At 41.4% G+C, this 25970-nt stretch overlaps 1 protein-coding gene across 1 annotated transcript in view; it reads left to right on the forward strand.

Annotated features, from left to right (window-relative positions):
* The window catches only part of ARHGAP24 (Rho GTPase activating protein 24), a 214990-nt gene that overhangs the window by 66117 nt on the left and 122903 nt on the right, over window positions 1-25970 (forward strand). The window contains exon 3 of the mRNA XM_064651659.1: window positions 12835-12922. Within this exon, the coding sequence (XP_064507729.1) occupies window positions 12835-12922 (88 nt within the window). The remainder of the gene's footprint in view (window positions 1-12834; window positions 12923-25970) is intronic.

Here is a 25970-nt window from a genome sequence, read left to right on the forward strand (position 1 = left end):
TCCTGCAGACCGTGAAGACCTTCATGGTCATTTATATTTTGATAACTCATTAAAATAGCAACATGGAATCTAAGGTATTTTTATTAATATAGTTGGAACAGAGCAGCTGCTACAGTGCAGTTAATAATGTTGGCCTCCAGTCACCCTGAATCCATTTTTACCCTGGACTATCTGGGACTCTGCAAAATACGCCCTCCTCAACAGGTCTGCAGGAAGCTTGTCACACTGTCTTCTGGAAAAGCATATAAATGATGGTTTGATATTTAAGTATGTAAACCTATAAAAAGCTGTAATAAACCCAAGTACACTCAGTTATTCTTGCTGTACATTTACAGAATGTTGTAAAATACCTTTGGTGTTATTCAGAGAAGTGAATAAAAATCTAGATTATGATAGTCTTATTTACTCTCAGTGAAGTAAATGCTATTTTGAGACAGCATAATCTTGAAAAATATTAGCTATTTTTAAAAGATAACTTTAATTCAAAAGGTCAGCTTCCCTGCAGTCCCTGGTAAGGTTCAGGAGCAAGTCCTTCTGGAGTCTTTTGCATACAGAGGGAGCAGCTGTATAGCTCAGCTTCATTAAGGCTTTGGATATAGTCTCCAGTAGTGTCCTTACAGCCAAACTGCTGAGATAAAAGCTGGAAAAGTGGACCTTTTTCCTATGGTTACCTTTTGAGTATAGCCCCGTCCAGCCTGTTAACCTGTGACTGTGATTTTTCATCATGCACCTTGTAAATTCCTCCTGGAGAAGCAAATTGGCCTCTCTGTCCTGGCTGTCAAAGGAGATAAGTACCAGAGGGATGTCCAAGGGGAAAGAATAGGTCAATTAAACTAGCAGTGAGAAGATATGTTTGTGGTGGCCCTTGAGTGGTTTTTGCATTATCCTGGGTTGGTTTTGTGATCCACATCAGTTCATGGATTTGCCGTGACTTGAAATAGCGCTGAATGCAGGTCATGCAAGTTGAAGCCAAAAAACCCTCACCCAAATGTGTGGAAGCAGAATTGCAGAAATGTGCACGTGTTCTGCATAACTGAGCTGATCTAGGGCTGTTGTGATCCACTGGTACTTGACTTGACCCAAAGCAGCTCCTACTTAGCCCTGCCTTGATTTTGTAGTTATTTAAACTGGGAGATATCTGGCACCTTTTCTTACATAGCTAATAATTTAAGCATTGTCCTCAAAAAACATGCTACTAATACAGTAGTAAGACAAATAAGAAACTGCTGGATCTCATGCAAAAGCTATACAAATATGGGATTCAGATCAGTTATAAAGATGAGAAACTATCCGAGAACTCCAGTTTTAAAATGGAAACAGTATCACAGAATGAATGAAGCAGATTAAGATGCAGAACTAAAAGTAAGACCTGGAAATATCTACTGTACCCAAATCGTACTGCTGGAGAAATAATTTGTAGTCAGGGAATCAGAGTCTTCCAGTTGTGTTAATTGCTTAGATGGCATCTATTTTGTGTAAATAGCACAAAAGACATGACCCTAGTCTCCCTGAAACAGGATTAGTGTTAATTAATGTAATCCTTTAAACAAGGAACAACATAGTATCTTACCCAAGTGTCAGAAAGCTAAATGAGCATATTAATTTGTGTCATTGTGGTATTTGTATAGTGCAGTAGCACTTTTAAGCTGTGCTCCTAAAACATTTACTATGTAGATGAAATCTAAACAATGTATAGATGTTAAAACAACAAGCAATATAGGCATTTGAAAACCTAGCAAAAAATAGATAACCTTTGCCATTAACCTCAAAATTTTTCCATGTGAAACTACAGTTTTTTCTTCAAATAAAAAACTGCAAGATGATAATTTGTATAAGACAGGTGGACTCCAGTGGAGTATTCTTCCTAGACAAAAGCTAACAAGAATATTAGTACAGGAGAAGAAGAAACAACTTCAGTGGAATGGTATTCCTGTTTCCATGTCCCTCTGCCATCTTTTTTATGCTGTAAAAGTTGCACTTTATGTGTAATTTCTAGGAAATCTGCAGCAACTTCAACCTTTCCTGCATCCTGACATGGAAATTAATTGTCCGAGGTGGGATGCTTGGCCATATATAGCTTTCCTGGAAAAAAAAACCTCTGTGTGTTGGGGTTGGAAAGGATTTTACTTCTCAAATTCAACATGGAAGTCATAAAACAAAAAAAACTAAAACTGAACAAACTGATTTGAACAAACTTTTCTCAAAGCAAGAGCAGTTCTGTGTTAATTATTCCTGATAAAAACTTGTCTTTATCTGTGTTTTTGAAGTGTTTAAGGGCTGAAGACTTCAGTCTCTCAAGGCTGTGCTCTCCAGCTGTTTAATATTTCTTCTCCTGTTCACAATAGACCTAGAGAACAAAGGTGGGTTTTGTGTATTTAAAAATTATATCTTTAATTTGATTTTTTGATTTTAAAATCCCAGTATTGTCCCTTTAGTAGTCTTTATAAGAGCAGAGTAGTATAATCTGTCAAAACCAAGACAGTTACAAGCTAAGCTGATAAGAAATGCTGAAGAAAGAGCTGGGAGGGGGGAAATATAATGGTCCTAAATGAGAAACTTTGAAAGTGGTGGGTTACTTCTGATGGTCAGAAGCAGTCTGACCTTTGCTTGGTATACACTTCCCTCCATAAGGAAATCTGGAGGGCATTAGCAGTTCTGGTCACTCTAAATATTTGTCTTTCTGTCATGGACTATATTCTAATCCTTTCCATCAGCTGTGGGAATTAAACCAAATAGAATGTATAAATGATATCCACTCAACCCTTGGCCCTAAGGCAACTGGTGTGAAGTGACCACTGGTTGCCCACCTTTTCAAACTAAGAAAAGAAACCAAGATGAAATAAAAAGTTTAGTTTTAGGGTCTTTTTTTTCCGTTGTCGTCCCTCTGAATCTTACATTGAAAAACGTTTAGTTCAGTATTTAATGACTGACTGGATTTAACCTGCTCAATCATATTTACAATCATTAAGTCATTTAAGCCGGGAAAGACCTCTAAGATCATCTAAGAGTCCAACCAAAACCTAACGCTGCCAAGTCCACCACCAAACTGTGTCCCTAAGTGCCACATTTACATGTCTTTTAAATGGCTCCAGGGGTAATGAGTCTTCCACTTCCCTGGGCAGCCTGTTCCAATGTTCGACAACTCTTTCGGTGAAGAAATTTCTCCCAGTATTCAATATCAATTTCCTCTGGCACAACTTGAGGCCATTTCCTTTTATCTCTGTTACTAAGGAGAAGTGACCAACACTCACCTTGCTACAGCCTCTTTTCTAGTTGTAAAGAGCGATAAGGGCTCCCCTGAGCCTCCTTTTCTCCAGGATAAACAGCCCCAGCTCCCTCAGCCACTCCTCATAGGACTTACCCTCCAGACCCTTCACCAGCTCCATTGCCCTTCTCTGGACTTGCTCCACCACCTCAATGTCCTTCTTGTAGTGAGGTTCTAGAACTGGACACAGCACTCGAGGTGTGGCCTCACCAGTGCCGAGGACAGGGGGACAATCACTGCCCTGGTCCTGCTGGCCAAACTGTCTTTCATACAGGCCAGGATGCCCTTGGCCTTCTTGGCTACCTGGGCACACAGTGATGGCTCATGTTCAGCTGCTGTTGACCAGCACCTCCAGGTCCTTTTCCACTGGGCAGCTTTCCAACCACTCTTCCCCAGCCTGTCGTCTCCCTGGGGTTGTTGTGACCCAAGGACAGGAGCCGGCTCGTGGCCTTGTTGAATCTCATACAGTCGACCTTGGCCCATCGATCCAGCTTGTCCGGATCCTTCTGCCAAGTTTTCCTACTCTCCAGCAGATCAACACCACTTGTCACTGGCTGCCAGCTGGTTTTAACTCCATTTACCAGCAGTCCCTGTGCTCAGCCACCCAGCCAGTTTTTTAACCCAGAGTGTCCCTGTCCATGCCATGAGCAGCCAGTTTCTCCAGGAGAATATTGTGGGAAATGGTGTCAAAGGCTTTACTAATGTCTTAGATGAATATCCACAGTCATTTCCTTGTCCTTGGCTGATCCAAAGAAAGGATTGAGTACCTCAGCCTTTTCCTCATCCTTTGTCACTATGTTTCACCCTATGTCCACTAACAGATGGAGATGATTCTTAGCCCTGCAAACATTTTTACTGTCTTTTACAGCAGTATCCAGATTAAGTTCTGGTTGGGCTTTGGCCCTTATAATTTACTCCCTGCATAACCTCACCACATCCTTGCAGTCCTCCTGAGTTACCTTCCCCTTCTTTTAAAGGTCATAAAGTCTCTTTCTTTTTCCCTAAGTTCCACCTTAAGCTCTGTCTGCAACCATGCTGGTCTTCTTGCCTACCAGCTTGTCCTTCAGCACATGGGGACAGTCTGCTTCTGCATCTTTAAGATTTCCTCCTTGAAGAATGTCTAGCCTTTCTGAACTGCTTTGCCCTTCAGGACTGTCTCACAAGGGACTCTGTCAACCAGACTCCTGAACAGGCTGAAGTCTCTCTCACAGTGTTGCTGAATCTGTCCAGACTGTCACTGGAGAGCTCTGGATATAAATGAGAGGTCATACTTGAAGTTTTCCCCTTGTCAAATATTATCCTTTTGGGGAATAATTACATTGTTTTGACCTAGATGTTCTCAGGACTAGAAGTCAGTAAATTTCCTTTGTGAAAGGGATCTGTAAAGCAAGACTTGGTCCTTTATGTTCTGGTGCTTTATTGGCTTTTTTTTCCTTGGGAAAATAATTTTAGCTAGTAATAAACTGAATTTCCTATTGACCAGAGCTACTGGAAGTAAAATGTTTCTTGTAGTAAAGATCTTCTGTAGTAATTCGGTAGTGCCCAGTTCCATTGCTGTCTGTTGATCAAAATTGTATGATCATTGTGAAGGCTAATTTCATCAAAATATCACTGTGTCCATGTAATAATGACCTAAGCTTGTATTCCTGAGTCCTTAAACTCAATGTAGTCTCCGAATTTATTTATACATCTCCTTTTTCTTTGCCTTTGGAAAACACCAGGGGTCCTTTCTGTCAGCAATATGGCAATTGCAGAGTGTGTTCCTCAGGAAGGCGTCTTACGTTGTAGAGCTCCTGTAACATCTCCCGGCCTCCGAACCCCGTGACGTGTCCTGTTCTCTTAACTGAGCTCAGTCCCATCATACCTGTCACACCTATCTCAGATCACAGTCCTAAATACTCCTTCTGGAAGTGCTTGTGTGGGAGCAGATGCACACCATTCCTTCGTGCCCCAGGTAACCCTCAAGAACGTTCCTCATGACTTGGCTCACCCCCTGTAATTATCTCCCCAGCTCCTTATATCCCATTGTGACAAAGTGGGGAGAGAAAAGCAAAATCTCTGTGTGAGGAACAGTGTTTCTCACAAAAACTAGTGATCTATAATTGAATAAGCTCATTCATTAGGAAGAAGCCAGGAGAGAGTGGGTAAAATAGAGATGTTAAAGCTTCTCTAGATGCCACAAAAAATCTGCTTTAGAAAGGAAAGCTGCTTCATACTAATCTAAGATCTGTCTGAAACTCTTTAAAATAGCAGGCAGAATTTAGAGGTGGGAAGAGAGCATGTTAAGTTTTACTTTCAAATGTAAGGACAAGGTCGACGCTGGAAAACAGATTCAGAAAGAGGAAAAAAAGCTTTCAATAACTTCAGACGTTGTCTCAGACATGGTCAGGAAATGGCCAGTCTTCTGTCTTGCCCCTACTAGAGAAATGAAAACCATAGGCATATATGGATCTAGCCTCTGGCTTTAGGCAAACTTAATTTTTTGTGGTGTTAATAGCTTAACTTTGTATGATCTTGCTCTTGTGGAACAAGCAAGGGAATTTTTTCTAGTGGCTGCTCAAGCCAAGATCGCTTCATTCTCAAGGAAAGAAGTTTCTCTCAAGCATGGAGAGGCACTCAACCATTAAGTGAAACGTCCAGCAGGAGAGAAAGATAGAAAAATCTTTAAAGAAGCTGTAATCACATTGTGGTAAAACCGTCATCTTTGTCTCTCATGTCAGAATAAACGTTTTAGTGCTCAGTGTCCAGCAAACGGCATATATGGTATTCACCACCACACAGGTGAATTTACTTCTTTTTTTGGAACATTAAGCTATGGGGTAGGTTTGAACCTTTCTTTAGGTAAAGGAAAAAATCTCCTTTATGTTCCTGTTTGTGGAGTTTCTGAGAACTAAACCAACAATTCTCATTCTTCGACAGAAACACTCTAGAAATGTTTAAACATAGTGGGACAAGAAAATGTCAAATGCAATAGAACTCTTTTTTTTTTTTTTTTGGTAATTTCTCTGTTGTTTACTGTGTTTATTCCTGGCATGTTACATACCCCCTAAAATCTGAATAGTTGTCCCCTCCCAGCCCCCCTGTTGTTCTCTCCTTGTGCATATTGTAAAGCTGTAAATGCTGCAATAACTGCAAGACAAAGACTGTATCACCCCCTACGGTAATTGTGCCTCTTCCAGAGCTTTGGTTCCTTAAGTGGTATAAAAATCCACTCTTAGAACAAAAATGAAAAAATCTTATTCTCTTACAATTAAAAAAAAATCATTATCTTATAATTATAGCTTGTATTTACTTTTTAATTGTCCCACTATCGTCATGTATGCTAGAAAACCTGACATTACATATATATAACAATGACAATTCTGTAAAAGCAGTAAAACTTGTCTGCATGTAGTGTTTACCAATAAGATTTTAAACCCTGAATGTACATGGAGGGTAAGAGATCTCTGGACAAAAAATCCTTCTGGTTTAAACTGAAGAATAATAATTATATAACTAGTGATTATTAGTCAGAATATTGATAAATGCTTCAGTTGAAGTTACAACCTTGGAGGCCTTTTAGGTCTACTTGTGGTAACCACCTTTTGCCCAGCTAGAGGCAGCCAAGGCAGCTCTGCCTCAGCACTGCTCCAGGGTTTGGATCCAGCTGGTGAACTTGCTCAGGCCCCAGTTTTGAAATACAGATATCTCTGCATAGGCAGTTAAATGAAAGGGCTGGCTTTCAGAGTTGCTCTGCCCTTTGGCAGCAAGTGATTTTACTGGGATCTTGGAAATGCATTGTAATGGTGGAAACGAGTAGAAATTTTAAAAAGTTACTACGTTCAAACTGCTTTCAGTGAACACAGTGCAAGTTTCATTATTGACCTCAATATAAGTGGATTTCTGCCTGTGCTGTAAATTTTTCTCCTCACCTCATGTCTGTAGGCTCCTGACAGTGCAAAGATCTATTTTTGTGATAGTTTAAAAGCAAAAACAGTAATGTGAGGAACGAGGATTTGTTAACTGGTAACAACTGATAACAACTTGTGTATTCACTTTATCCTTCTCTGCCGTGCATCACTTGTTTATGAATTCACAGTACATGTACACAGCTGTATATACATGTAGAAATATACTTGTATATGTATGAGGTATATTATTTAATTTAGGCTGATTAACGGGCTTCTCTGTGCCCGTCTGGGTGCCTTTCAGGCTGCGACCTTTAAAATACTAGTGATGTTCAGAGAATTATCCACTAAATGTGATGTTTTTCAGTTTGAGATGCCATCTGAGTTGAAGTGCACCGTTGTTCTTAAGTAGGACAATTAAGACTTTCCAGAACCAGCGACAGTGACAAAAGAAACCACAGAACACTGCTGCATTGTGTGTGGCGGTGAGTCATACAGAAGACACATGTCCCCAGAGATGCTTTCTGCCTCTTCATCCTCCCCATCAGCTGCCTCTTTCCTGGCTGATGATCTTCCTCCCTCTCTGGGAGCTGATGCTTTTTTACCCCGTCCTCCCTCTCTGAGCGAACCTTTTCTGAGAGCTGAGGAGGTGTTTAGTCTGACACCACTGAGGGAGGGGGAGGGCTTGGCGTGGGGGGTAACACTTGATAATGGGCTGCAGATCTTAGCGCTGTTTCTGAGGACTTTTTTTTTCCCCCCCGACGGACACAGTCCAACTGATTTGGGAACCTTTCTTGCCGAGAGGCATGAATAGCTGGGTTGTGTTTGTTCAGCGGCTGCACTTTGGCAGGGATAAAACCCTGGGAGCTGCTGCCAAACCTGCACAGCCCCTTCTGTGTTGTGGTTAACCTGTTAACCAACCTCTAGTAGCAGGCATAGAGGAAGAAGCTACGTGAAGATCCTCTATGTTAATTGGAAAGTAATAGGGAAAAAAAAAATCTTGGGAAAAGTTTTCCATGAAACGATAAAAACAGATATGTAAATGCAGCACCTGTCTTTGAAAGTCAAAGTAGAATTCAGTGAATCAAAGCTGGAAAGGAAAGAAGATATAACTGCTGGTACTATGTGCTTCTAAAGTAACTTTCTAAAGGCTGGCAGGACAAACTACGAGCAAGCAAATAGAGCAATTAAGCCTTTGGGAACTGTATTAGAATAAATCCTGAAAACGTTATTTTGCCAAGAAAGCAGTAATTTCCTCATGTTATCTACATGCTTTATGAGTAAATCCATCCAGAGATACTGAAAATCATATATTTGACTTTGTAGTTGCCAGTCAGCATCTTAAAAGCATTTCTTGGAGAAAACCTGGTACCTCTTGGACACAGGTTGTAAGACTGCTTCAGAAAATGAAGTTCAGATGAGGCTGGGAAAAGTAGTGGAGCAGAATGAGAAAGAGGCACAGGGTTGCTTCACTGTTGTGATGTGTTACACAGAGCGTGCAAAACAGAAATACCATCTGTCAGCTGGTCCTCATGAGGCACTTGTGTGCTGGCCATCCTGTCTCCTCTTCTGTGCTTCCTCACAAAGTCCAGCTGCTGAATGGTGCTGAAAGTGTTTTGGGGGACCAGCATGGGATAAAACATCTATTTGAGCAAGACTGCATCATGCTGTGACTCTGACATCAATCTACTTTGGATTATTCTTGCTGCACTACAGTATTTGTTAACAGAGTAGTAATTTTTCTTAAGTTGAAGACTTTTATATAAGCAGATATTTGATTTTAACAAGCATGTTGTTGCTCTGCTATTTAGGTGATCTTTGGTTTGAAGCAACAGTACACTGTAGAAAAATCCACGTGTATGAGGACCTCCTTTGAAAGTGGGCTTGATGCTTGGTTAGGGAAAAGGCTGATGCTTCTTGAGCAACCCAAACTTCTCCTGCATGCTGAGTCATCCTGAATGCTCAGCTAGAGAAGCAGAACTGCCCTGCTAAGGACAGAAGTGTTGGAAATCAAAAAATAACTCAGGCATACCACAGCAGGAGCTCTGCAGAACACTGCTGACCTGGTGGAGGCACAGCCTGCAAACAGGATGGCAATGGGAGCGAGGAGGGACTTGTATCAGGGCCACATTTTTCTCCACTTCCCTTTTTTAGGTATTCCTGTATTTTTGCCACCCACTGGCACCGTGGTGGTTTTTCTTTTTTTTTTTTTTTTCTTTTTTTTTTTGAAAGCAGAATATTAATCTGGTCTAATCTGCAGTCTTGGGTTGAGATTTTTTTTCAAACAGTTTTGAATGAGCCGTAGAGTTTGATGTGGAGCAGTGTGAAGTTTTCTTATTATGGAACATTTACATGCGCTCATGCACTGACACCTAAGTCAAAACATGCATTTCCTCTGGAAATTACCTTCCTCTCTTATATGCAAAATACTGTCTTGTTAGGTGTCTAAGGCAATATAGTTGATCCTCTCTTACTTCCCCTTGAAATTAGATATTCAGGGCGAAAAACAGATGTTTAAATTGTTGAAGCTTTGCAGTTGATCAGCTGGTCAGATTGGATAGTCTGGACTATCCAAGCTGTAAGGACGGGCCTGATGTTGCACCTTAAGGGCCCAGAAAGGCAATAGAGCAAGGGGACTGGTGGTGATGTGGGGACTGGGGACTCCCTGTCTATCTGAAATATCCAGCAGCCAGGGCTGTGCCACATGAGGGGCCATGGGGATTTTTTTTACACTACAGATTTGTGCCCTGTATTTTTGTGGAACATAGTGCCAGCTGCTGAGAAACTAAGCAAAGGGACACTCCACATAGCCTCAGTCCAATTATGTAGACAGCCACAAAACTTAGTGAGGGGGAAGTGTTGCTGTATGGTGACAGCAGACAGATAAGTGTGAAAGCAGACAGAATGGGAAGTGAAAGAGCTGCAGTCGCTCTCTTAGGCTTTCCCCCTAGGCTGGGCAACCCAGGTGCACGTTGTACAAACAAATCTATTTTCTTATTTTAAAAAAACTCACAAATACAAATATATTTAAGTAGTTCACGTGCACTGGTGTTTCCAATAATAGTACTGAAAATAGACAGTAAAATAAAACTGCCACTTGAGAACATGTTTGCTTTTTAGACCACAGAAGTATTCTGTATGGTGTTACTGTCAGGATTCCCTTTGTACTAACTTAGCTATTATGAGTGGCTTTACGTTTTAGTGGATGAAATAGATTTCACCTATAAAATGAAAATGCTAAGGTTAAAAATATTATAATAATTTTTTAATATTATACGTTAAAAATATTATAACCATGTTCTCAAAAATTTGTCATTAAGACAGCTCACTGTTAATACTAAAAGGGTTTTACATCAAAGAATCAGAAAGCATCACATTGTAGTGAGACTGCAGCATGTCTGCTTGCTAATGAGTAGACAGCAAAGTTGAATGCAGTTTTCATTTCCTTTCTCATAAATTGATTTTAGTTTACAGTGCTGTAGGCTAGGTCTCCTTAATTTTGTATTTTTGTTTAATTGGATAGCAAGACTTATAATTAACTTAAATATGTTGTATGCCTTCACTGATGTGAGTTATTGAGCCAGTGAAATTTCACTCCAGTGTGAAGAGTGATCTGTTCATCTTGTGTGCTGGGTGGAGGTTTTTTTAGGTAAAACCACCTCAGTGTGAAAGTTAAAGTGGGGAAGATTATATCAGTCTTAATGGTCTATTACATGTGACAAAAATACATGTAGTTAAAAATGTTTTTTAGAGATTCTTCTTCCTGGTCTGCCATAATTCTCAGAAAAAATGTGTTCCTTATATTTGCTGGTTTTTTTCTAGGTGTTAACATGAGAAGTTGAACTAATTCGTGACTGATCTTTTACCGTTCATGTAATCATTTTTGTTTATGATATTATTCTTGCCTAATAAGGTATTTCACAGAAGGCTTTGGAATGTGACAACTATTAACAGACGCTGCTTGTAGCAGGAATGAAGGAAAATAGCTCCTAGTACAGCTACTGGACCAAGGCACTTAATGCTTATAATACATTTGTATATGCAGTGAGAGGGGAAATCTGCCCACAACTGCTAACACTTGCTGCTAATACCACTGCAGCAGAATGCTGTTCTGTTTCATGTTTTCAGCAACAAGTATCATGGTGTTTAATGGAGGTGATTTTGTATGATCTGACAAAATACCTTTGCACCCTGTCTTTCTGTCTTTGGCTTCTCGTGATACACCGTGCCTGCTGGCAGACAGCCATGTACTGACAAGCTGATACAGGGCTTAGACTCCACATCAGCTGGTACAAATACTGATTTTGTGAAATGTTTGTGAGCTGTTTCTTCAGATGACTTTTTCCTGTTGGTTTGTAAGGCCTCCTTTGTGAGAAGGATACAGCATTCTGCTTGTCTTGACTTCCCACTAATTGTAAATGGTTCTTCTGCTCCTGATGAAGCTTACAGGGATATCTTTAGGGCTGTTCAGAGAAAGGGTCTGACAGATATTTGGAAGTAGTCTTTGGTTGAAACTACTATGGAAAATGGTGTTCCATGTTGAACTCAATTATCCTTATGGGGATAAGGACCTTCCTTACTCAAGATACTCTTGTGTTTAAGCTGTGTAAGTTATAGAAGTTGTTTACTTTGGAGGTGGGGGCCCTGTTGTGCCATAATTGTGGAATGTCAGTAGGTAGGTATTACCTCCCATTAACAGTGAGTGAGAGCTTGTACCTAATAGAATTCCTAGGATGCCACTCCAAAAATTTACTCCTGGATAGCCATCCCAGCATAATTTCATTACGGACTGCCTGCTGACTGAGGTTGAAACAGTACTAGGAGGAGCTGTAATTTCTGAAAATGAAAAAGAGCTCTCAGAGGAAGGGGGTGGTCTATCCATCCCATGCGTCAGTGGGACCAAAGGGGAGGGCAGGAGGGGAATAATGTCTTCAGCATAGCCCCAGAAATATTTTGAGGGTTGCAGGGGTGGTTTTTGGTAACCAGTGTTACTAAATATGCTAAAATTCCCCACCTCCCCTCTCAAGTAGTAAAGTTGTGATAAAAGTGTTCAGTGCCCCTCACAGAGATTATCCCACACCCATCTGCCTGTAGCAAATGCATCTTTGAACAGGACTGTGGCTGGCTGTGCCTACTGTGGCTTAGCACCAGCAGACCAGCACACTGCAGCCAGTAGGTGGAAGTGGGATGTTTTCTCTGTACTGCTTCCCTGGGATGGTACAAAAGGACACAGAGCAGGAACTAGTTATCGACCCCACAAACTAAGGTTACTCTTCTGTCCACATATCCTTTGGCTCTAGCCAAGAAGGAAGCCTGGTTGGTAAGCTCACCTGCCTCACATGTGCAACTTCGTAGTTTTTCACTAACCCTTTCTTTTAGTCTTGATTTTTCCCTACAGCAAAGTGGAATATGTAGTATATGTGACAACTGCAAAAATCTGCATGGTATCAAATACCCTAGAGATTAAAAAAAACTAAAGCCGTTATTGAATGCCTCAGTTAATTAAGGGATCTGTGATGTTGGCTTTTGGGATAATCCCTCCTCAGTCTCACTTTGGAAGTCAGCTGCCCAGGTGCAAAATATCACAAATTCATATAACCAAGTCCAAAAAGAAGAAGCAGTAGGCTATCAGAAGCACGGTAGCAATTTTAATTCCATGTTCATTGTTATTTTTTCCTTTAGGGTGCCATCTTTCTGCCTGGCAACAGAGTAATTGAGCATCCCTGCAATGAAGAAAGTCCAGGAAAATTCCTTTTTGAAGTTGTTCCAGGTAGGATATTCTACTCCATGTGAAAAGTCTTTCAAGTTTGTCCTTAGTGACAAATGGCCACATCTGTTCTGCCAGAATAGAAGACGAAGGTGATTAATGATTCAATTTAAGGAAAAAAATAAATTGGTTAATTTGTTAATACATTCATTCATAATTTTTTCATTCACCCCCAGGCAGCACAGGAAAAGGATGTGTTTTTTATTTGTCAGTGTAAAGCATGATTGTTCACTGCAAGGGGCTGCACCACTGAGTGGCACAGTGACAATTACAAGTGTGTTTTGTAATTATTTTAGATTATATTGGATGCTATGAAGTAGTGTGTCTTGTGGCAACAAAGGAATCCGTACCTTAGCATCAGCAGCTTATCACTGTAAGGCCTTAATGACATCAGGACCATCACTTAAGAGTGCTGTCTGGTTGCTGTGGGTGGATAAACAGATTGTAACAACAGGAAGCATCGCTGCTTTGAAACCCTGAACTTATTTTCAGTTGTGGGTTTTTGGTTGGTTTTTACCTGGGCTAGACTTGTCTAAAAAACATTGTCCCTAGCAATCAAGTGGTGCTCTTGATTGAGTTGTATGGCTTAAGTGATTTGCTTACTGTCTTTGCTACTTTCTCTTCTGAAGGGCAGACCTTGGCCTGTTTGGGAGCCTGGTCGACAGATAACATGTGGGAGGCAGTCCTGAAGGGCAAAGGAAGTGCCAGGTCCTGCCCTTGGGTCACAACAACCCCATGCAGCACTGCAGGCTGGGGGCAGAGTGGCTGGAAAGCTGCCTGGCAGAAAAGGACCTGTGGGTGCTGGTCAACAGCGGCTGAACATCAGCCAGCAGTGTGCCAAGAGAGCCAGTGACATCCTGTCCTTTATAAGAAATAATGTGACCAGAAGGACCAGGACAGTGATTGTCCTCCTGTACTTGGCAATGGTGAGGCCAGACCTCGAATCCTGTGTTCAGTTCTGGGCCCCTCACTACAAGAAAGACCTTGAGGATCTGAAGTGGGTCCATAGAAGGGCAGTGGAGCTGGTGAAGAGTCTGCAGCACAAATCTTATGAGGAGCAGTTGAGGGAACTGGGCTTGTTTAGCCTGGAGAAAAGAGGAGGCCTGGGGGGGACCTTATTGCTCTCTACAACTACCTGAAAGGAGGTTGTACCAAGGTGGGGGTTGGTCTTTTCTCCCAAGTAATAAGCAATAGGACAAGAGGAAACAGCCCCAAGCTGCACTGAGGAGGTTTGTACTGGATATTAGGAAAAATTTAGTCACCTAAAGGGTTGTCAAGCATTAGGAGAGACTTGTGAAAAGGAAGTAGGGGAGTCACCACACCTGGAGTTATTTCAAAGATGTGTAGATGTGGTACTTAGGGGGATGCGTTAGTGGTGGATGTTGCAATGTTGGTTTGGCAGTTGGACTCGATCTTAAGGGTCTTTTCCAACATGAATGATTCTGCATTTCCACATCCAGTCAGCACACTCTGTTTATTCAGTCATAGAATCATAGAATCATCCGGGTTGGAAAGGACCTCTGAGATCATCAAGTCAAACCGTTCATTTTTTTTTGGAAAAAAAAAAAAAAAAAAAAAAAAAAAAAAAAAAAATAATTTTTTTTTTTTTAAATCCAGTCTGGGTTTTCCCCCCATTCTGTACTCCGGAAAAGTCCAGTCTGGGTTTTCCCCCATTCCGTACTCTGGCCAAAATTGAGTCTGGGTTTCCCCCCATTCTGCACTCTGGAAAAATCTAGTCTCGGTTTCCCCCCATTCTGTACTCTGGCCAAAATCCAGTCCGGGTTTTCCCCCATTCCATACTCCATCCAAAATCCAGTCCGGGTTTTCCCCCATTCCGTACTCCGACCAAAATCCAGTCCGGGTTTTCCCCCATTCCATACTCCAACCAAAATCCAGTCCGGGTTTTCCCCCATTCCATACTCCAACCGAAATCCAGTCCGGGTTTTCCCCCACCCCCTCGAAGCGGCGCCGGGACGCCCCGACAGGTGTGATCGAGGTGTGATCGCCTCAAGGTGACACCAGAACAGTGTTTTATTTATTGTAACAAACACAGAGGGTCATGATGCAATGAATTATTTCCAAAAAATCAATCATAACCCTTGTAACTGTACAAGCATACAAGGAGTAAGTGCAGTACAGCAGCGTGCATCAGACACTGGTGTCCATCTCAGATTGGTGTGAAGTAGCCACGTTACTGTATCAGTTTCAGAATGTAATGGGGATGCAGAAACGTGTGATGGCTTTTAAGAGAGCCCCAGAGAAGAGTTCAACAAAGCATAGATGAGTGAAGCAGTACAGCACAAATTTATTGCTGTCATACCAGACTGCTGCTCAGTCTACAGCTCAAAGATGTTGAGGGAGCTGGTTTTGTAAAGATAGTTCCACATAAGTGTTTCATTAGCACTACATACCTCCTCAGCACGTTGGCTAAAGGACAAATTAAACAGCAATAAGGAAGTTGTCTTAGTTTAACAAGATTGCAACTTAAAAATTAAGAGACTTCAGGTGGAAGTGTGGAAAAGAAACAGCTTTTTATTAACAAAGTCTGAATAAACAACAAATGATGCAATCAAAAACTTTCAGAAGAAACAAAACAAAATCCCAATTCCCCGGGTGGGGAGGAGGGGGAGAAACCCGCGGCAAGCCGGGGGTTTCAAGGCAGCCTTGAAAGCAGAATACCTCCCTCTGAAATGAGTTGGTCTCTCTCTCTTGGTCGTTCTCCGTGAGGAAGAAAACTTCCTCTCAGGAAAAGAGGACGAGGCGGCCAAAAGCTGGGCTCCTGCTCTGTCCGGTCTCAGACCAAACCCCCAAAGCCCCCGAGCAAAGGACTCCTCCCCAGCTGTCCCTGAGGCCACCGCGCTTTCCCGCCAGAGCTCCCCATCTCCCCGCTCTGCCCCCACCCCCTCCCTGACTCCCCCCATCCTGGAAGAAACAGGGTAGGGAAGAAAAAGAAAATTCCAACATCTCTTTTCAAACCTATGACAGAATTCAAAACCTATTTGTCTTCTAAAAGACCAGTATCTGTATCCTAAATAAAACAAGTCATTTTACCAAAGGGTAGTTGAAGATTAGAGATTTGGAAACAACAATTCTGTTAATCTCCATATTGCTTTTCAATTTACCTCACATTATGGCTATTTGGAAGGGCAAATAGATGGTAATGTCTTTTGAAACTCACCTCCATGTTCTTGGTCTTAAACCATCTTGATGTTAAGGCACAAATATAGTTGTCTTCACTGATGTGTCAAGTTTTGATATACTGTAGACATGTAAGAAATATGAAGTAGGTTTCCAAGCTTGTTTATGAAAGCTCTATTACTGTGCAAAGAAAGCCAGTGTATCTCTGAGGTTTGCTTAACTCACCCCACTTTGAATCAATCAGATCTGAGAAAGTTTCTCACTGCAGTCTTTATCTTTTTTATATGTTCAAAATACTGAAAGAAGACTATTATTAGCAGTGAAAGTCTGAAGTTGACTAAAATCTTGTTTCCATTGGAAATTAAGAGAATTCTCCATACGTCCCGATTCATATGACACCTTAATCTGTCTGACAGCGTTCACCCTGGTTATGCTTAGTATGCCTATGTGAATTTGGCATCAAGTGTGGAATATTTACCTGTAGGCTTTAGATGTGTATGGTGCAGGCACAAAAACCTTCCTGTAGAACCGTGCATACAGATATATGGCACCAGAGGGTCACTGCCTGCATGGGACCTGCCACGGCTGAGCTGCAGAAAGCTCCCTCAGATAGAGCTTCTAATTTTCCCTAATGATAGGAAATCTGGCTGATAACAGGATAGTAGGAAATGGTAAGGCTTAAACAGTCAAACATTCATGTTTTGAAGGCAGGCTCTTCTGTCCATGTTCAAGTACCTTCCCCAGAGATCACTTATTTTCTGTGTATGATGCTATCCCAAACACCACTGGGGCCTGTGGGATATGTACAGCACATATGGAGGTCAGACTGTACTTTGCTGATGAGTTTGAATGCTTTTACCAAAGTACCTGACTGTTGCCTAAACTGCAGAAAGCCTTTAGAAAATGCACTGTTTAACCCCAGTTTTGATTTTCCAGTGTAGTGTTAAGTCTCACCCACCATCCATGTTATTTCTGCTCCCATAATTTGACCGTTCATTGCTGGTTTTCAGAGTGTCAGCACCTCTTTCTCGACTGCCTTCCAGCCTGAGCCCTTACCTGCCAAGCCTCATCCCCGGGGTCATCCTTCATGCCCAAGTTCAAAAGCCATGGGCAGGGTAGCTGACAGTGGGAGTGCCAGCTGCTGAACTGATAGGCAATGCTGATGGGAGAGCACAGTCGCTCTTTGGATTTCCAAAAATGTTTGTTATGCCATCTTTTTCTATGTAGTCAAGTTAAAAAGCAGTTTGCAGCTAGTTGTTGGACTGTGTTGATTATTTATCTGGAGCCTCCCCGAGAATCAGGGTAGGCTTCTTTGATTTGCTTAGTTTGCTTGTTTTTAGTTCCGAGTATAGGGTTTTGCACGTGTTTTAGGATAGCACCAGTATATTTATTTCTCCATCCACCCTCCCAAGCCCCCCTCCCCCCATTTACAGGCATGTGGCTATAGTGACTTCATACTGGAGCAGTTTTCCTTGGTGACATCTTATGCTGAGGATTCATGACCAAAAAAAGGTTTTGGGAATTCAGGGCATTTCATGCCACAGCACTGGTCTTTGGGGGATGTAATTAAAATCGAGACTAAGACTGACTGTGGAGGCATCACAGTGTAGATGTGTAGCAGTGTAGTGGAAGTGTCAACTGTATTTTATGCAGAGATGAAGTGAGCATTGCCACTATCATCATCTCACTGCTGCTTCTCAAGGCAAGTATTGTCAGCCTTTTGTAATGGAGCTGTTTGTCATCTGTATCCTCTTGGTGACTCAGTATAAAAGTCAGTTTTATGGGCTGACAGCAACAAAACTGAGCTCATCGAGTGTGTTTGAGAAAAATGTATTGCAGCCAAGGTTCTGTTTAGCCTTTGCTAGCTTTTGTATGAGAAATCAGCTCATAGCAACGGGATCTATTTCCAGATTTTTAAAAAAAATTTGTTATCTTAACATTGTGTTAAATGTACAGCGCTGAAGCTCACGCTGCTCCTGTATTCTCTTTTCCCTGTATTAAAAGTTGAAGCAATTTTAGTTATAATCCCAAAAGCAATAGCGACAAGTCCTCTTTTTGTCCGTCGTGTCTGTGGGCGGCCTGAAAACTTGCGTGCATGTGTTTGTTTATTGGTAATACATGCAAATTATTTTGGGAATGTACGTGGGAGTGGATTTATACTATGAAACTAATACTCTGTACAGCCATCTCTGAAGATGAATGAAAAAAACGTCTGTGGAGACAAGTATCTTGCAGTTTTGATGCTGTAATTAAAATACAGATGCCTTTAATTTGCATTTTGAAAACATTCTGTTCATTCCTTAAGTCATTACATGATTTAACACTTAAAATTGTTCCTTTTTTTCCCCTTTTGTTGTGCTGACAAAGTTAATTTGCAGGAGTGAAACTGTCTCCTATAGCGCAGGAGGCCCATGTCACACTTCTGTGTGGGAGTTCTCTGTACCAGAGTCAGAGTGACCACGAAGTGATTAGTGATGTCTGCAGTTATTAACCGCTTCTCTTGCACTCAGAGGAATGTTTCACAGTCAACAGAAGTCAGAAGAGAGTTTAAATTAATAACCTTTTTAATGGGAAATATGCACATATAGCAAAGTTGTGTGATTAGCTTTGTTCAAGTGATTGCATTGAGTTTGCTGATTGTTACAAGTTTTATATAGAAGATAAAATCTCATTCTATGTATTTGTTCCTTTCTAAAGGAAACCTGAGCTTTTCATCTTGGTGTGCAGGTGTAATGGGGAAGGCATTTGTGTTCACACAGAACTGAACTGGGTGACCTAGCCGTGTTTCAGTGGACTAGGTGTCACCCAAAGGTGTGGAGGTGCAGAACAGAGGCACAACTGTAGTTTGCCCGTGTGGTGGTTTGCAGACAGAATTCCTGCTTGAGTCGAGTTGCTGCACCTCATTTGCACCAGGAGGAGCCAAGCACAGAGATGTGGGAAGCTCAGACTATTTTTTGCACAAGGCTCAAGCACCTTTTTCAGAGTTCCCTGGACTTGCCAGGGGTTGCTGCCTGAAGGCATTTTGAGCAAGGGCAGTATGAAAAGCCTTGCAGTAGGGGCCTGCAGCATTCCCAGGGATGTCTAGATGCTTTTAGGAGCTCCAAGGACTTGAAAACACCACCAGCTCAAAATAATACAGGACTATGTAGGCAATTGGCCTAGAAGAGATGATGGTTATTGAAAGGACAAAGGAATGTGCTTCATTATCAACTGGACTTTGATCCTGGAAACTAAAGTGCTCATAATGCTACCTCACCAGTTGCTGTTATTTGAGATCCTTGTGCACTGGCTGATACCCTTCTCTGTGAGTCTGATAAATGATTTTACAGCTTGGCCTCGCAGGTAAGAAGCAAGATCACCACTCCAATGGTACTCCACCATTTGAATGTTATGGAATCATGTATTTCTTTGTCCCTGTCCTGTATTACATGCAGATTTCATAAGAAAACAGCACTAAAGAAAAGGGTACTTAGAGGTCCATGTTCACTAGTATGTGGCCTGTTTGTGTGCTCTGATCTAAATCATGAGTTCCCCTAGAGACACAAAGGTTTCTCCAATGAGTTTTTCGGTTGCATGAGTTTGAATATTTGATTACCACTGTTTAAACTAAAACATACCTTTCCAAATATTGATCTGCAGTATTCCTTGCTTGTAAACTTTGTACATCTGTATTTTTCACCACTGACAAAGTATCATAACCCAGCAGTCCAGCACGTGCATCTGCGTGGGTGAATTTGCAGTTTGGTAATACTGAGTTACCAAAGTCTGTTCATACCTCTAAAAGCATTCTGTGTGCAGCCCCAAGTTATGTGTCTGCAGCTTAAGTCACAGTTTCATGCTTAGGGATTATTCAGACTGTTAGGAAATAACTGTAGTATTTCAGCAAAGTCATTTGTAGTCTCTGCTAATGCTTTTTTCTGCACTTGGGTGTCTGCTGATTTCTTGTGCCTATGGATCCTGGGCTATCTCCCTTCCTATCAGGGAACATGAGATCTTATCTAGAGTCATGGATGGTGGAGACTGCAGAAGGCAGGAATTACCTTCAGCACTGTCCGCTTTTGTTCGTTTAAGGTCAATTTGTGAGGCCTCAGAACTGTAGTCAAGGCACAAGTCCAAATGTATTGCTGAGGAAAATCATACCATTTTTATTCTGATTTAGATGAGCTCTCTCTGTGCACAGTTCTGTGTGTAGATCACTTCAGAAAGCAGTTTTTCAGCGGTATATGCAACAGAAGTGTAGGTTCCCTTTGTGGTACCAACTGAAAACAGGCCAAATGGATTGCTGCCATGACATAACTTCTGCTTCTTCAAGTAGAAGTACAAGATATAAACCAAAATATGACATGCGCTTAAAATACTTAAGCTACCTCCCCACATGCTTCTGCTGAAAAGGCTGTGATAGAAAAGCAGTTTCACTGGACTGCCATGTCTCAGGACTTGGTTTTGATGCTCCAGCAGTCTTTACTTTTGCGATACTGTTCAAACATCTGGCTGCTTTTGCATCAGAGCTTTTCTTGTAAGAATTATTTTCAGGTAATTTAGAAGTCTGCAGTAGGTTTTGCAAATTGATGTTAGGAAAGTGTTCCCCAGTGCTGTTGTGGAGGGAGCCCTATGAAGTATTTTTCTATTATTTTTGAGAACCTGAGTTGTTGCTGTTCACAGCATGTTCGGATTTCATTCTTCTGGCATGAAATTTTTATGCTGTCCTTTCTCAGAGCACTGAGTAGTATTTCATCAGGTTTCTAGGCTGACTTTATGGACTTGTGAAGTCTCTGACTACAGAGCATTTCTCAAAAGCCTGTGACTTTATTAGAGAATCTCTGCAGGGGAGTGAAATATTAATTCCCATAACTTTGAAATTGTTGGAAATTTTTTTCATTAGAAGAAAAAAAAAAGTAGCATCCACAGGCCTTTTTCTTTATTTCTTCATGTATTTAATTGCATACCATATGACAAATGGAATTTCTTCTGGATCAGCTGTTCTGGTAGGGAGCGTGAGGTGGGTTTAAGGGTTTTGGTTTTATTTTTAGTTTCTCTTACATGAAAGGTTGGATAACAAACTATTTTGCTTCTACTACTGCAATAGGCTTTCACTGCTTTAAGTCAGCTTAGATTTGCCTAGCTAGGTCTGTGGACCCATGGCTGAGTGTCAGGAGGGATCTGTTTTGCATATGTGTATGTCACACTGATTTCACTGTCAGTAAACAGGCCCTTTAGCCTCCACAAATGTGTGGTGAGGTCTGAGAAGATAAAGGGCTGCCAGTCTGTTGTAAAGTTACCAAAACCTCTTCAGTTCCCTGTTGATACACAGTGTTTAGCAGATTAAGCGCTTTGAGACTTTCCCCACGAGTTCTCAAACATCTGAAATAGGAAGGCCACACTAGGTGCTACTTCTTGTCACCTACCAATTCACAATGTTTTTAATTAAGGGTCCATGAAGGCCCAGAAAATGTGGATTTAGTAAGTTCACTTGCATTTTTTCCCTAAGGGACAAAAATAAGACAAAACAGAAATTACAGATAAAATTTTTTGGCTAAGTAGGCAATTTTCTTTGTAGATACCAGATGCTTACTGTAGCTGCTCTTTCAATATTTGTCTCTTCTGATATCAACACCTTTTAGTCCTATAAGTCATATTGACAGCAGGACTTCTGTGGGATGGGAAAGGTTGGACTCCAGTGAGGCACCAAGCAGGGCAAATGATTAGCTGACATGTTTGACTGTGACTGGTATAATTCAACATGATGTCTCAGGGATAGAAATGTTTTAGAAGATTTCGAGCCTGTTGTTTTGAGATAGAACTGTGTGTTTTCTGTAAGGATGTCGCCTTTTAAGAAATAAAAAAGGGCAAGAGTTACCTGCCTTATCTTCTCAGGAGTAACTGCCATGTCCTAAGTGAAGATACACTCACCTGTACAGCAAATAGCTTTCCTCGAAGACTTAGCAGAGTGTTGGGAACTAAGGAATGCACTAAGGAAATTCTCTGCTTCTTGACTTCTTGAAAATTGTTTGTGTATTAAGAGGTTTCCTGCCCTGCTGCAAAAAAAAGACCTTTCCACAGCACATGTGCATATGCACCTGAGCACTGAGTTACTCTCTTTGCCTTTGCCGTCAGGCAGATTCTCTGTATTCCCTTCACCGTCAGCATAGCCAGCACAAAATTTATTCCCTTTTCTCCACGATATAAAACCCAAAAATGAATTGTTAAACCAGTCAGCTGCTTTGACTTGTTCCCTGTGCTGAATTCCTATCTCCTGGTATGACCCGGGTGGATTTAATTGGTGCTGCCATGAAGATGAATGCCTCCCCCATACGTGCTGACAGCCAGCAGTGCCTCTTCATTAGTCGTCAGGAGCACAGGACCTCAAGGGCATTGCTGATACTGCCGACTGAACTAATTGTACCTCTGATATCTTCTGGAGGAGGCAGACAGGCTGTTTAATCAAATGGGCACCAGCTTTCCTGAGCACAGATATCCCTCTGTAATTGCATATTGCGCTAAAGCAGCTTCGAGCGCTGCTCGTTCCCTATTGAAGATCTGAATCCGCTGCCATCCTTATTAACAGTGATTTCTCAAAAATGTATTTGGTAGAGAGCCACCTCTCTGCACTTGGACACATTGGCATGTGCTGTCTCATTCTCGTCCTTCAAAGGATGATTCAAAACTGATTTTTTTTTTTACGTGACCTGTGGAAATGCATGGAGTCAGTGAGCCAGGGAAATGAAGCTGGCTGAAGCTTTGGTGTGCATTTCTCATAAGGTTAATGGTGAGGGCTTAGTGGGAATGAACTCTTTCCCATCTCGAGCAGCAGCTCTTGTGATGCAGAATTGTTTGATGTGCCCATAACAGTTTTGTCTCCTTCACAGTTTTCAGAAAAGCAAAACCCAAACAATCCCCAGTCTTACATCCCTGTGAAATGAGGTGGCAGGCTGTGCCACCAAGCTGTTGTGCTGCCACCATAAAATCTGCTAATGTCAAGCTCAGTTCTGTACAGGTCGATGCATGTAATATCCCTTTTATCCATGTTTTTGTGCCTTTGTTGTCATGGCTATTGAACAGCACTGACGGAAGGCACCAAGTGCAAGGTACCTGCTTTTTGTTTTGGTTCTGCAGTGACTCCTTCCATGACATTAGACCAAGTCCTACCTTTCTGTGTCCACACATATTTAATTGAGAAGATACGTGATGCAAGCCTTGCATATTAATGATGCAAATCTGAACTAGTGATAACCTATATACTGGGGGTTTGGGGAAGAGAGGCAAGGCTAGGATTGTGACACATACTTCCAGAGTGCCATGAGTAGTTTTGCTTCCTCTCCTTCATATGGATGATCCCCTCATGATACCACATCTGTTTAAAGATCAAGACTGGTGTGACTCAGACTTGAGCTACTAAAGAACTACCAGAAAATGTCCTGTTTATCGTGAAAGGGGATGAGGCATCTTTTCCCATTCAGAAGATGACGTCCCTTTTCTGGTAGAACTCAAGCACTGGTATCTAGCAAAGAAGAGCCTGCAATAACTGATTTAAACAAAATTTCTTTAAGTATCAAAAAATTCATTCATATAGTTTTTTATCAGCCTACAATTAATCTGATAGTAGAAGTTTCAGCTATCTGCTTTTAAAATGAATGAATTAAATCTAGATACAAGAACTATTTAAGAGAAAAATAACAGAGCCCTTTCTAAGTATCTTCTCTGAGATATGCAGCATGTGCAGCATAAACAAATTTATTCTCACTCCTATGGCTTGAGTGTTTAACTTTGTACTGAATGAAACATGAGCCATCACGTATTTTCATATATAAACCCCATTATCTTGAATCCTTTCTATCTTTGTGAACAAGTACAGACTAGGTTAAAAGTGTGTGTGTTTATAATAGAAGAAGTAGTAATATTGCCTACTTTCTGAATGCTATTTCCTAGATATGGTCTGTTTTGAAAATATCTGACAGATGAAGCACTTCTGGAAACTGCTGAACACTTGTATCTTTCATTTTCTTTCATGTAAAGTAATTCCACTTAATCATCTGTTATCAGTGGCATTAATTTCACGTGGCAGGAGACTGCACAGACTCTTTAAAATACTCCATAAAAATTTACCATTACTCAAGCATGGTATATGAAGCTGAAGTTATTTTTCACTTGTGTCTTTTGATTTAGAAGTGGACTACTTTCATTGATGCTGCTTAGGATGTGGTGCATGTGATCTGAGCTGTGTTGTGTTAGTGGTATCAGTCATTTGGACGAGCTTCTCTGTGATCCAGTGGTGTCATTCTGGAGTTTATCTGCTACACAGAAGAATTTGGGACATAATGGCAGTGGCATCTTTAAAAACTTACATGGCAAAAAAGCAAACTTTAGTGGTTGAGTTTTTGGTAAACTTCTTCCACCATTGGCGTTCATGTCCACCAGATTTGCTCTTAATGAGGATGTAGCTCATGTCATGAAAATAACATTTAGGGACATGGGTTACTCACACTCTTTTTTTAATACTACCAGTTGCAATCACAGCAACAATAAGATTTTTTTTTTCTCTGCCTCAGCACTGCAGCTGACACTGGATCTTGATCAGTATCAATGTTGACAAATGGCTTAGGTAGTGCCAGACATGCAGAGATAGTTCCCACAAAGCCAGGTGGTCTGCGGGAAGTGAGAAAGGTAACTGGAATGAGAGATTGTTGCTCAGACAATTTCTGATAGTGATTTGGGGACCAAACTGGTGGTACTGGGGAGAGCAGAATTGGCTTTTTTCATTGTTCTGTTAAGGTGTGAGAAAATCCCTGAATTTTGACGGTGAAGATTCTCTGGGGCTGAAGATAAGTCGCACTCCAACTATGTGGCTTTTTTTTTTTCTTCTTCTCCCCCCCCCCCCCCCCCCCCCCCCATGTATGTCCCTCTGGTGGCAACATAAAAAAGTCCAGCGAAGTAATAGATGTACTGTGTGGGTTACCCTGTTCAGGGCCTCATTTTTTAGCTTCATTATTGCTTTCAGCAATATCCATGACATACCATGAAGCACAATTTGGAACTTAGAGTCTCAAACAAATTCTGTGAAGTGGGAAGAAAGTACTGGGAAAAATCAGAGGCAGTGATAACTGAAGCTTTTTTGAGAAAAGATCGTCCCAAATACCCGTACAGGTGACATTATTGTGATGAATTGCCATAATGATTATTTCGCTGTCTACCTCTGCTCACTGAACTGAGGATCTACCAGCTTTAGACAATCTGTACTTGATTACACTAAGTAATGAAAATAGCATTGTAGGAAGAAGTGAGAGAGAAACGTTATGGAGGAAAGCTCCAAAGCATAGACATTCAAGAAGTCATTATCCGGTGGAGTGCTCTGTAGTACAGATGCCTGCCAGTCTTCTGCAATACTAATACTAATAGTATTACTAATAATAATAATAAATCCCATGCTCACTGCCATTTTCAGCGAGAACATCTGCAGCTGCAAAAAGTAAATTAATTAAAATGCATATACCTCCTCTGTCAAATAGCTGGTGGTATCCCACTAAAAATGGCAGGAAAGACAGAGATTAGGTGACTTGTCTGAAGCTGTCTGGGAAAGCTGGTGCTGAGTCTGAAGGCAGATCTCACCTACTTGGTACACCAAAGAGCTTGTGCCTGCAACATGGGAGATGAAAGTACACAGACAGTGAGCTTCTGAAGCCCTCTGGTCTCTGAAAGTAGTGGAAAATCCAAGTTCCACTTGGATGGAACCATGGTTTAGCCAAACATCCTCAAAGTATGGTACTTCCTAGTGCCTACGTCATCTGAAAAGAAATTGGGATTACTTTCCTAAGGTTTGCAGATCTTAAGGCAGACATGCCTCATGTTTTCTCACGTACTTGGGTGTTGCTGCCTGACTTAACCCTCCACCCTGTGGCAGTAAAAGGCTCACAAGTCC

The sequence above is a fragment of the Pseudopipra pipra genome, chromosome 4 (genome assembly GCF_036250125.1).
Source record: "Pseudopipra pipra isolate bDixPip1 chromosome 4, bDixPip1.hap1, whole genome shotgun sequence".
Taxonomy (NCBI): Eukaryota; Metazoa; Chordata; class Aves; order Passeriformes; family Pipridae; genus Pseudopipra; species Pseudopipra pipra.